This window comes from Rhagoletis pomonella, unplaced genomic scaffold (genome assembly GCF_013731165.1).
Source record: "Rhagoletis pomonella isolate Grant_MI unplaced genomic scaffold, Rhpom_1.0 Rhpom_scaffold_00005, whole genome shotgun sequence".
Classification (NCBI taxonomy): Eukaryota; Metazoa; Arthropoda; class Insecta; order Diptera; family Tephritidae; genus Rhagoletis; species Rhagoletis pomonella.
Genome location: NW_023458559.1, coordinates 14,077,924 through 14,091,669, shown reverse-complemented (window position 1 = coordinate 14,091,669; position 13,746 = coordinate 14,077,924). Strand labels below are relative to the sequence as shown.

Here is a 13,746-nt window from a genome sequence, read left to right as displayed (position 1 = left end):
TATATAGGCCGCTGTGGTGTATGGTTAGAAGTGCGCAAAGCTTGAAACTTAATAACAGCTTCCCAGTAAAACATATTCGCCGTTCAGAGTCGACCTAAAACTGTAGGGACCCCTTTTGTGCCACAACATTAAGGCGCGAGCGACAAATCGGAGGAGAATCTCGATCAAACACTAACATATTGTGTAACAACACGTAGAGATTGAGGTGTTGACTTAATACACCGAGGCCGCGGGTTCAAATTCCACCACATGCAATCCTAACTATAATACAAATTAATGCTCTTTAAAGTCCAATTGTTATCGGGAAGAATTGTTAATAACATTGGCCCGTAGTCATAGTCAAAATAAAGTCGACTTTAACCCTTAAATGCATGCCTTTTTATTTTTGAATAATTTATAGCTAGAAAGAGAGATTAAAAGTCACAAAGTCATAAAAGAATAACAAAAATATTTCAAAACTCAAAATCGTCCTTTATTCCTAAGGATAACGGTTTGTTGCCAAATGGCTACATAGTGTTTATAGAGTAAATTTTTTTTAATATTTTAGGCAAATACATTTCAATTCAATTCAAATGAAAGTTTTTAAAACAGTTGCTTGTTTTGTTCAAGCATAACGCCACCCCGCATTTGTCGCATTTAGTGCGACTGAACCCCTGGCATCCAGGATATTTGCATCAAATTTTAGCTTCCACATGCTCAGGCCAGTGCCCAATTTGATCCTTGCGAATATCTTGTGGTGGTATATGTTGTGCTGGTCCTTTTTTCTTTTTTGCTTGGATGGCAGGCTCAATTGTACTAGATCTCCCTCGTTTTGGCGCGATGTTGATTTTACTCAAACATTGGGCCACCTCAACTCGAAAATTCATTTGATTTAAAATTTCGGAGTCCATTTTGTTTTTCTGTTTCAGCACTCTTCTATATGTCAACCAAGCATTAACCATTGTCAGGTCAACCAAGTGGTAAAATATTCGCATATACCACTTTCTCTTTTTATTGAAATCTTGTATCGTCCCATAAGACTATCAAGCAGATCCACCCCGCCCATACGACGGGTATATTGTTGAATTATACTCAGGCATTTCACATCTACGTTTTTGCGTTGCTTCCGATCATATCTTCTTACCAACATCTCAGGATGAGTTCCGACAAAGGAGGAAATGAGAGTAACACATTTATTGTCTTTCCAAACAACTGACGTTATGTCAACTCCATCTATTGTCGTGATATATTCGTGACGTTTACCACGTTCTTCTTTTTTCATTGTTGCTTCTGTGGGCAGTTTACAATTAGGAAGTCTATTCCTTGGGACTATTCCCAACGAAAAAATTCCTTCCTTCGCCAAATGAACCATGAGAGGAATGGCGGTATAAAAATTGTCATGATACAGACGATAGTTCTGTTTTCAAGGTATTATTCGGGACAAACGCAAAACTATGTTCGATGTTGCTCCAAGATCAGGCTCAGCTTCTGGTCTAGCCATATTGTTCTCATTTCCTGTGTAAATTTCAAAGTTGTAGGCAAATCCGGAAACTCCAGCTAAAACAAACCATTTGAATCCCCATTTGTGAGGTTTCATCGGCATGTATTGCTTCATATAATGCCTCACTTTTGTTGAGCACATTTGCTCATCAATAGATAGTTCTTTTTCCAAGGGAATGCTTTTGAATTTAAATAGCAGATGATCTATAACCTCAATTTGTGTAATCTGTCATGTCCTGGTTGATCTCTTGGCACAAATGTGGTGTTATCATTGAAATGCATGTTTTGTCGCAATTTTTCGAACTTGTTTACTGGCATTAATTCTTTGATTTGGGGAAATCCCAGGTCATCACTCCAATATGATCTTATATTGGGGCATGTACAAGTGACATATACAAAACAATTGCGAAATATTGTTTTATATCAGAAGCGCAATATATATTTTGTTTTTCCGGATTGTTTTGAACACTATATAAATTTGTTTGCTGGACAATATTCATTATCAGGTCTTCAGAAAAAAAATAGCAGAAGAATTGATACGGCGTTTCCAAATTGAGTAATTCACCTTCAATATCCGAGTTTCCATGAAAATGTAACTGAGCTTCATTTAATTGCAGATGCTTTTTCTTCCAAATAATATTTTTTTCACTTGGCTTTGAGTTTGCAATACAGAATGAGAACAGGACGGCAAGTCTTCATTATCAGTCCGAGAAGCCGTTTGAGGTGGAGATGGATCCGTTTCATCTTCATCATCAAAATCTTGCAAAACATTTGGTACAAAATCAGGGTCTTCCAAACTGTTATCATCAAACGCGTTTTCCTCATCTTCACTTTCTTCCCTATTATATTTCATAAAATATTGCGCCAACTCTTCTACTGATTTGAACGCCTTATTCATGTTGCAAATATTTTATTTTCTCTGTAAGTGAGAGCTAAAACGACAAATCAAACAGTTACTAACTTTGATCAAATCTGCTTTGTTATTCGCACAATGTAGCCAATTGACATCAAAGCTTTTTATAGCGATTTATTATGATGATTATGATATTATCAACCGTTTATTGCACAAATACTTACCCTTTTTAAAGTCAACAAGAAATAAATCCACACAAAACTTTTTATTTAATTGTAAAAATAAATCACAAGTATATGTACACACTTCAAGAGTTCTAGAAGAGTGAACGCTTGCACTAGAAAACGCGAAAAATTGCTCACATTTGGCAAAACCCACCAGCAAATGTACGAAATCATATAAGCAGTACGTAGCCAAATGGCAACACGATAAATTCAACCGTTATCTTGTCAAAGCAATAATTAAACCGTTCTAAAGAGTTTGTTGCAGCTTTTTTGACAGATATCCCATTGAAAATTATGTCAAAAAGCTGCAACTAACTTTAAAGTCGACTTTATTTTGACTATGACTACGGGCCATTATCCTTGTAAAGTGAGTTTATGCCATTCGATACGATACTAGGGTTCTGGTACTCGATTCCATAAAAGATCGTTTTAAAACTATCGAGTAGAAAATATCGATATCGAAAGCCAAAAGTATCGATATGGTATCGTATCGTATCGAAATTCGAGTCCGTAGCCTGACTCATGATTCAATAATGAAAGGTTTTGTAAGAAAAACTTTCTCTCGCTCTAATTTTATCAATGACACTCCCACCCTACTCCCAAAAACAAAAACAGTGATATTTCTTTTCCAAATTTCTTTGCAGGTTTTAAGAACATTTTTAAATTTTTAGTAGTGAAACTTTTACTTTTTAAATTTTGAAGAAATGTTTGTTCTTCATTCGCTTGCGACAACCAGACGAAATGGGTGGATTACAGAAATTCAATGCAGGCTAAAGAGACGAAATTCCCTTAATTGCCGAAATGTCTTTGCCGATATTCGTGGAGACCTATTGATTCTGCCAAGGCGCTGTAAAGTAAAGCGCGCAATGGTTCTGGTAAATGAGCCAACGAAGATATTTAGGTATTGACCTACACAACACAATCCTGCAGTGGAATTCTGACAATCGCTATGCTACATTTCCATCGCTAAAATTCTCTAAATTAACAACCGCGGGGCCTAAAAGTGCGCAATATTGAAAAGTAACAGAAGCAAAGTGTAATCAGGCAAATCTGGCAGTATGAGGGGCATGTAACTAAACGTTACATGTTGTTAAGCGCGCCTGCTATTCTTTTGGAGACCTTTAGCGATCAAAATTAGCGATAGCGAATGCTGGAATCCGGCTGCTGGTGTCTCCGAATGAGACTTTGACGCAATATAATATTAGCAAACCGCGTCCATAATAATAATTTCTATCAAACAATGAAAGAATTGTAAATGTACATTATTTAGCTTAGTGTAGGAATTTTTAAAGAAAAGAAAAACTCTCATGATTCGCAGACTTTCGCATATATGTATATGTGCCTTAAAACCACTTCTTTTTTGTCGCGTACGTTATCACCTGGTTTTGAACGGATATTTTCCCCACCAAAGTTTCGAGGCTGCTTATATTTTTCTCAAACATAGTACCCTTTCGTTGAAACATAACCGTAATCTTCTTTTTTCTGTAACTCCTATTTTTGATAGATCTACGTTACTCTATAAGCGTATGTCGCGTACGGCTGTATGGAAACACCCATATTCGAAGCAATCGAGCCATAATCGCGAAAGAATCGTAAGCTCCAAATGTTTTTATTTGGCGTTTTTCAATCAAAACACCATAACTTTTCCACAAACAAATAGCTTCTTCATATCTATCTAATGTAAATGGTACCGCAAAGAATTTACAAGGCAGACAAAGAATAGAAAAATAGCTCTAAGGGGACCTTCCATTCTTGAGTTTTGCGCCGTCTGACGTACGCAACTTTGGTATATTCATAGCAAAATTTATTTTTAATAATAATCAGGGGTTGTATTTGATGTAAATAAGCTGGTTTAAATTAACTAAATAAATCAAATTCGTTTTTGTATTAAAACACCACGATGCACCATTATCGACGCCTTTTTGTAGAATTTCGCAACTTTTTAGGAAGTGTGATTGAATTCTTCCCCTTTTTCTCCTGCTTCCAAAAACCATCCCTGTGGGTGGGAGTGCCAAATTTTAGAAAATAGCTACTTACAAAACCTTTAATAATTGAATCATGGCCTGACTATGGCCCCTATTCATGATTCAATAATACAAGGTTAGATAATTATTGACAGCTGCGGTTTGACACTCCCTTACAAAAGGTTGCATTTACGAAGGACGGAGAAAGGGGAAGAATGAAATCTCTTTGTGCGAAATTGGTAGTAGAAAAGTACGCAAAGTAGGCAATTAGTAGTGAGATTCCTTTTGTAAATTCTAATGTATTTGCAGGAAATCTAGCATTTTAAACGAAACTTAATATATCTACGTGAATTACGCAATTTTTGTGTTATTTAGCCGTATAAAAACTGCAAAAAGTCTCAAAATTAAAATAAAACTACTATGAGATTTATGTAAACATCCAATTTAAAAGCAGTTTATGTGTTCATCAGTTAAATGTGCTTCATATACATATACAAATGAACATATTGCACAAAAGCTTATACTTCTATTTCACCGCAAAGCAACACTTTTTCCAAGTAAATTTGCAAAGAAGCAACACTTTGTCACTGCTAAGGGAGCGGTGCGAGAGAGACAACTGTCAGTTTATCGAACCTTGTATTATTGAATCATGGCCCCTATTATGAGTTGCATTCGATTTTCGACTGAGGTCGAAAGTGCTGAGCGAACGAATTTTCATTTGGTATAATGGTGCTCATTCGATGAAGAATAGCGCTATTGTGAATTTCGCTCGTTTAGGTTGTTCACAATAATATATTTTTCACCGCTGAGAAGCTTTGTTTACAAATCAATCAAATTAAATAGTATGCTTATACATATTTATGTAAATTTGTTCTAATTAAAATGAATTAAAAAAGAAAGCGAGTTTATAAAAACGTGGTAAAATGAGTACAACGAGTTCGACGATTCGTCAGAGGATGAGAGCTGGCCAGGAGTATCAAATGTTTAAGAGAGTTTAAGTTTATTAGTCCTTCGAATATATTTTGATATAAAAATATTTAAGAAATTTGTCTACAGTTTGATTAAAAAGTTCCGGCCATATAAAGAGGCGTTTGTGAGCCAAATCTATTTAAAACATTTTAAAACTATCAACAGCGCTACGACTTGGTTCTCAGAGATCGTGCCAACAGAGTATTGGGATTTTCTTTCACAAGTAAAACCTGCCTTTAGAGCTTGTGTTTAGTATTCACGATGTTATAACTGCATGAAATTAATAAAAATTGTTTAAAATTAGTGTCTAGCCGCCAAAATGTAAGAAAACATATACAAAATCATACATTTTTCGCAATTTTCTAACACTTCGCTACACCATCGAAAGCAAAATTCTGTTCGACAGACAGAAAATTCGATACTCAACGAAAATTTCGACACGCTTGCATAGCTCATAATATGAATTTCACTTTCGATAGCCAGCGAAGATCGAATGCAGCTCATAATAAGGGCCTATATAAAATAACATATCAATTTAAAGATATTTCTCTACTCTTTCTAATAAATACAGCGCTTAATATAGTTAGTTGTTTAGAAAAATGTACATTTTTATTTAAAAAAATGGTTATAATTCCGGTTTTTTAATTTTTCTCGAAATATGCATATAAAATATCCCCCTATTATGAATTTTCATACGATAGACGATAAACGCTTGCAAGCGTATCGTACAAAATCAGTTCTCGTATTATCGTTTTCATACGCCCGACAGATGTATTCCTGTGGATGGCTGTGGTTTTTGTTCACTTCTTATTGTGAACCAGCACAAATCAGCTACGCTAATTATCGGATTTCATACAACATCGATTCGTAATAGAGAATTTGAGAATGCAAGCGTATATCGTGCATCGTACGAATTCGTAATAGGGGGTTTACAAAGATATGCATATCAAATAAAAGGTCTATTACCTTTCCAACCATATCCACATTTTTAAAATCGGTGCAATAGTTTTGGAAGTATAAACATTTGAAAATATTGAAAATTCCACCTTTACCCCCTTCAGCTCCGACCAAATCAATTACCTCCAAACAAAGGTTTACACCTTTCAAATTTTAATTTTTATTTACCCTCAACGGCCGCTACACTGCATTTATGTCAAAACAAGTTACAATTTTTAATTTAACATAGGTATACTAAATTAATCTGGGTTTTAAAGCTTTCATTTTTCGCTTTTAATGATGTGTACTATACAGGCTCCGTAATTCGCTGAATTGGGCCAAATACTAGGCTTTTATTTTACCCAACACAAAGGGTGCTGCAAAATAAAGAATCAAGTTAGTTATGTACACACATTGGCTGCATTTCTTTATACATTCCAGATAACCCAATCTCGCTGAACACGCTAGGAATGTATATCAACATATTATCCAGAACGTTCCAACAAATAAACGACAAGGTTGGTTCCAAACGTTAAGAATGTATAAAGAAATAAAACCCATAATACATTGTATTAAATAATTATGCGACGTGCTAACCTAATCGGATAGCAGCGCAAAGCACTGCAAAGAAAACAATGTTGTTTCTAACATCAGCCTGGATTCGCTTCTTTTCTTCAGCCGGGTCAATTTGTGGAGGCATACGAAACATATTGTTTTATTCTTTGTTTTTTAAGTTGGTTCTCAATCTTAGTCAAAATCAATAGTAGTAGTGCACTTTAGCGGAAACAGGTCAAAATGGACGGAAAAATTCGATAGTATCAATCGACCCGTCTTGACGCCAATAATAATAATTGATATTACAAATGACGGTTTGTATTATATACTTTTACCTAATCAATATTTTCAACAAAACAAACTTCACGTGCAATTTAATTTGAGATGCAGAGGTTTAGATAGGGATCAATCGATACAAGTAAATCGAAGTACATACTCGATACTTTTCTCAATTTACCAAGTATTTTTGTACTCAATTGGGGTGTTCACAGTTCGTTTCAAATAGTGTCTCAAAATGTAGACGTCTACATTTTAAGACGTTTTCTAACCGTAAAATCTGTGGTGTTGTTGTTTCCCATACAAAATTGGAAAACGACGCCGTCTACAATTTGTCACACTCAAAGATATGTTTTTTACGCGTCTACATTTTGCAACCTCGCAGCAGGGTTGCATTATGGCAATACTAATCGCATTTTTTTTTATTTATTGGGCACGTTTTCTGTATTTGCATTTAATTTGAGCGCAATTTCTGATGAAAAGAAACAAATCGATGCAAAGAAATAACAAATATTAGGAATTGGTAATTAAGTTAAATAATTACAATTTTTCAGAAACAAAATCGAAAGGCGACATATAAAAAAGCACGCAAAGAAGAAATGTCTGGCAACACCAGCAAAGTTTTGAGACGATTTTGCGACGACTGCTAGAAAGGGGTGCTCACAGTTTGATGCTAAAGATGTCTCAAAATGTAGACGTCTACATTTTCAGACACAATTTGGAACGAACTGTGAACACCCCAAATATTTTTTACTGCGTCCCAAGTAGGTATCGAAAAAAAAGTACTTGTATCGGAAGCGCAAAACTTATGGGCTGTTTTTGCTTACGCGCATTTAGCTCTAAATGCTACTCTAAAAATACATGAGGAGCGTTCCTTATCTCCCAGAAATAGTCAGAAAAAGTCCGAAGTAGTCAGATTTGGTCCAAAAAGCGTTCCTTAACTCGGAAATTACAGCTAAAATGAGAGAGCAACACCCAGTGAGAGAGACTCTCATCAGTCCGAAGTAGTCAGATTTAAGTTGCGTTTTTTTACTCATTTCCAGTAAAATCCAGTAAAAGTTTTTACGAATTTTCATGTTTTGGCGTTTTCGTACGCAAAAACTTGCAAAGTAGGGGAAATCGAGAGAGCGAAAAATGACAGCTGAAGTTGTAAGTTTTTACTGGATTTTACTGGATAAATTTTTACTTGTAAGAATTTGCCAGTACGAAAAACAGCTGATCGCATGTTGCTGGATGAAATTTAAACTAATAAGGAAACTGTTTGTGGCATTTTATAGTGGAAATTCACAAAATAAACATATTTAAATTTAAAATATATTGTTTTATTAGGAATATGCTGCGAATAAACACCCAAATTTATCAGCTGTTCATGAAACTTGCAAATTATTACTGGAAAAGCGTTCATGTACTTTTTTGTAAATTTTTTACCTGAGAGCGAATTCTTAGAAATTTAGTTACTGGAGAGTTGCTGGCAAGTTACTGGATAATTTGTAAAAAAACACAACTTTAGTCAGAAGAATTTTTTCTGGCAAAATCCTGAAAAGTGTCAAACTCAACTAAATTTAAATTAACGGAAATTAAAATTAAATATGCAAAAAGTGAGAATAATCTAAAAAGTAAAAAAGTGAATTGAAATTGGAAGGAGGCAAAAAATAATTGATATAGTAAGTGTTTATTTTGCTTGTGTGACTGTGTTTTGTACATACATTTCCATTCTTATTTGGCGTTGTTGCCATTCTTTGGACTAAAAATTTGGTTTTTTGCGTTCCTTTACTTTTCCTGTTATTCTCTTTTAGTGAGCGCATTTTGCTTACGCTCTGGCATTTTGACACTTTTCAGATTTTAGTCCAAAAAGATAAGGAATGAACCTATTTATGGGCTGTTTTTGCTTACGCGTAAAAGCATATTTAGCGCATTTAGCTCAAATGAATATTTACACAGCACTTAAGTTTAATTGTGAATTGTTGTTTAAATCCCATTTAGCTTTCGTTGTGTTTTAGATCAACTTTTACTACATTTATGCGTAGGCTAATTCACGAATTCATTTTATGAATTTGAGTTAAAATTGGCTGCATAACACCATTTCATGAATTCAGTTATACACGAAAGTTAAGCATGAATTCGGCATCATTTCATGAAATCGTGAAGTGCAAGTCCGGCAACGCCACGTTTCACAAACAGCTGTTTACTAGGGTTATGATGTTTTCAGAATAATAACCATGAGTGGCAGAACCCGAATTTTAAATACTGAAAAAGTTATGTGGAATTGTTCAAATTTAAAATGAATTCAAATAGAATAAACTGAAAATGTATTAAAACCAATTTGAATAAAATAAGGTTCATTGCCTGGCACCAACGGCTTTTGCAAATTCAAAAGGAGGCAAAAAAATCACAACCCTACTTTGTACTTTTCTGCCAGTGCGTTGCCACTTTTTCAAATCATTTTATTTCATGAATTCGCGAACTATGCATAAACGGGACCATTTTTGAATTCATGAAATGAACAATTCACGAATTCTGTCGCATAAACGGAGTGTTTGTTTAAATATGCCAAACAATTGGCAGCACTGCTGGTTGTTCCTTGAAATTGTTGTTGCATTTGCTTGTTTGTTTACATTTTGTGCTGAACAGCTAATTGTTTTTTGGCGGGATTTGGTTGGATTGATTAAACCAATCAATCGTGGTTGTTTGGTACAAGCACAGGGTTGCATATCTCATATTTAAATAGCCAATATTGGCCATTTAGGGCCGGTTGTTCAATGTCTGGTTATCACTATCACTACACTATCGACGATTTCGACATCATGCATGTAACATGTGATCGATAAAGCAGTAGTTGTGCTTAACCGGAGCTTCTACCTCCGATTTGTGCTAATCAGACATTGAACAACCGGCACTTAAGTGCAGATTAAGGGCCGGTTACTCAATGTCTGGTTAACGCTAATCCCCGGTTAAACATACTTATCGACGTTACCGACTCCCTGTTGTATGCATGGAGTCGTAGGCGTCGATAACGATGTTTTACCACAGATTAGTGTTAACCGGACATTGAGTAACCGGCCCTAAATGTATGATCTGAAAATGAATAGTGGATGTTAATGAACAATCTCTACTTAAGCAGGCCATCTGAAATTGGGCCTAAATGCTACTCTAATGTACATTTATCCATACAAAATTCGTCGGGAAATGTTTAGTTATTTGCCGGTAGTTTTTGGGGTGGGCAGCGGAGGGGAGGGGCGTGGCCCCCTAAACCCCTCCATTCGAAAGGGGACAGCCCCCACTTTACGAAAAGTCGCAGCTCACAGACCCCTAGGGAACCGTTTGAAAATGGGCGAAAAACGGCATTTACCGAGGGAAATTGAGCAGTTTGAAGAGGAATATAACCCAACTAACCGAATCTGTGGGGTTTTTAAATAAAAGAAATTATCCCAAGGTGGTTATCAGGCGAAAGAAGGGGGGTTGTACACCTTTCGCAGAAAACACCTTTCTGCGTAGGCGGCCTTTGACCGCACTTAGAGATTATAACCCTCACAAAGTAGACTTCTCTTTCTGTTTGCGAAGAAAATGAGCTGAACACCTTTTGCAGAGAACACCTTTCTGCGTAGGAGGCCTTCGGCCGCACTTAGGGATTATAACCCTCACAAAGTAGAATTCTTTTCCTGTTTTGCGAAGAAAAGGAGCTGAACATCTTTTGCAGAGAACACCTTTCTGCGTAGGCGGCAAAGAGGGGCGTCCAAAGAAGTAAAATAATAAATAGAGTAGAATATATATATATTTTTTAATTCTAATTCATAGTATGAGGTGGGTTTTGTTGAAGGCTGAGGTATGCTTAGCCGCTCCAGAGTCCAGCGAAGGTCCCACTAACCCCCACCAAATAAAACACAATGATTTGTGCATTAAGTCGAACACACACACGCGGCTATCTAGAAGGCCGGCAACTTGTCGTGCAGGGGAGAGCGGAAGGTAAAGAGAGAGAGTCGGCAGTCGGTGTCGGAGATTATTCGGCGGGTAAGTGTACGGCGACGGTAGTGCTACTAGTGACAGCAAGATTGGCAGTGGTACGCGTCAGTCGTAGCGAAGAGCGTGGCAATGAGAGCAGTCGCGGTGGTTGTGACGGCGACCGCGATGGCTGCGACGGCAGCCTGCAGTTCCCTTGCAGTGGTGGTGGCGGCCTTAGCGGTGACGTTGGCAGTGGCCCATATAATGATGAGGTCGGCAGCGACCTCCCGCAGTGGTGTTGTATGCGGCCCTGATTGTGGCGAAGGGTGAAAGCAGCCCTTTTTTAACTACGACGGTGACAGCTGTACTGGGCGACGACGTTCGCAGTGGCGATTACCGTACTCTTGACGGGTAGTAGTGGCGGCCTGGGGCGACGATAATGGCACGGGCCCCAGTGATGAAGACTGTAGCAGCGGGCCCTGATGGTGGCAACGGTGCCAGCGGCCCTGGTTGGCGATAGTTCGCAGTCCTCGGTGATGATGGCGGGCGGCCCACGGTTGTAGCTTCGGTCTTGGGGCGGCAGTGGTAATAGCGGCACCGGTGATGAGAGCAGCGGTACGGGCCCTAGCGGTGATGATGATTATTGCGGCGGCCCTGGATGACAGTGAGTACAAATATTCGTCCTCGGTAAAGCTTGCGGGCGGTCCTCGGTAGCGATCTCGGCCTTAGGGCGGCAGCGGTACTGGCGGTCCAGATTTGCGACCTACGGACAACTGATCATTAGTGCGGTCCCCCAGGGCATCGAAAGGTTGCCCAGTCCCCCCGTATGCATTCGTGGCCGCTAGGTGCTGCAGGGAGGTGGTTCGCAAACAGGCAGGGATTCTCGGAATTGGGCAAGCCCAAGGTCTGCTTGAGACCGTATCCGAAAATGGGTCTAGCCATAGTTACCAACTTGGTGCTTTAAGCACTAGATTTAGTGCTTTTTGAAGATTAAAACGCAAAAAAAAATTATTTAGTGCTTAATGCCGTTTTTAGTGCTTTTTCTGAACTAAAATTACTCCGATATAGTTAAAACCTGAAATAATTTTTAAATATTTAAAGCTGTGGCAGCACTGAATTTACAAAAATCTACAAATTTAAATGCACTTAAATACAACCATGAGTGACAAAAAGCTAAACTTGCAAATTCACCTTGTTCAATTCTATTCGCGTTGAAAATGCTAGTAGATATGCAAGTAAGTTAAGTAATTATTTTTTTTCTAATTATTTGTAAAAATTTTTATCTTTGTACCTCCTGAGTAAAACACATCGTTTCTTGGTGCTGAATCCAAATCTGGCCCAGTGTTGCCAGGTCTTCGGCATGAAAAAACGTCCCTCTTGGTCTGAAAAAACGTCATTTCCTACCCAAAAACGTCTTTTTCAAATGTATGCAGAAAGAATTGTTCTTATTAAAATTTCATTGTATTCAGAGGTACATATGTACGTAAGGTATATTAAAATGTCATTTGCTCTGTCACATTTAAAATTCATTCTAAACTAGTTTGAGATCGTTAATATAAAAATCATTTTATACATACACTTGTGATCAGCTGTTTAAATCATCGATTTCGGCTGTTTCTTTTTGTTTATTATTTTTCCATAAAAGCCTAGCTCATTATATAACAAACAAAATATAAATCCACATTTCAAACTGTGCAAAAATTATAAAAAATCCGCTAAATATCAGCTAGATTTTCAACTTTTTATTCAGATTTTTTTAGAATTTTTTTGAGTATGCAGGTTGATAGCCCATTAAATTCCAGGGCAATAATGTGCAAGTTTTAAGGTGCTAAAGAATCGCGTTGATTTTTAATATATATATATTTTTTTCTTGTAAACATTTGGTTACGAATTACGTTCTGTTAAGAAGGAACATAGCAATATTTCAGCCTTTTTACGTTCATTATATTTTCAATAAGGGGCCCCATGCGAATAATTGTGTCATTTTCTTTATGCGCTTAAATAAGGGTTAAGTCGTCTGTGTCCAAAGAATAAATATTTTTTGAAGCAGCTGCTGCAAAAAACAAAGCTTGTCAAGATTTATTAAGAAAATAATTCAAAATCTGTTCTACTTACAAGATTTAATAACAGAGAAAAACTACTGGGAAGTTAAAAAACGTCATTTTTTACACAAAAAACGTCCAAACGTCAACAGGATACAAAAAACGTCCAAATGACGTTAAAAACGCCAACCTGGCAACGCTGATCTGGCCTCAGAATTGCTCTACCACTAGAAATATGAGATATCCTTACCTCAAAGTGCCAAAATCACGGTTTTTGGCGATATTTGAGGTTATATAATGAAAACATAAATTTTTTTTTGCTCATTTCTACTTAGGGCATGATTTTCGTTTGTTGGGACTCGATTTTGTTAAATACATACAAACTGTTATGAAAAAATCATCCATTGATTCAAAACCATTTGGTGCTTTTAGTGTGGTAAAACGCTTTTTTTCCAAGTTTTTGGTGCTTTCTGAAAATTAAAAGTTGGCAGCACTGGGTCTAGCCCATA

General features: G+C 36.9%; 1 protein-coding gene across 1 annotated transcript; it reads right to left on the bottom strand.

Annotated features, from left to right (window-relative positions):
- Positions 1-6,577: 6,577 nt before the first annotated feature.
- LOC118739821 (mitochondrial import receptor subunit TOM5 homolog) lies at positions 6,578-7,404 on the bottom strand. Its single transcript, XM_036471321.1, has 2 exons — positions 7,023-7,404; positions 6,578-6,802 (listed from the first exon to the last, which is right to left on the bottom strand). The coding sequence occupies exons 1-2, from the start codon at positions 7,132-7,134 to the stop codon at positions 6,771-6,773; spliced, it is 144 nt and encodes a 47-aa protein (XP_036327214.1). The 5' UTR covers positions 7,135-7,404; the 3' UTR covers positions 6,578-6,770.
- Between the last annotated feature and the right edge of the window lie 6,342 nt (positions 7,405-13,746).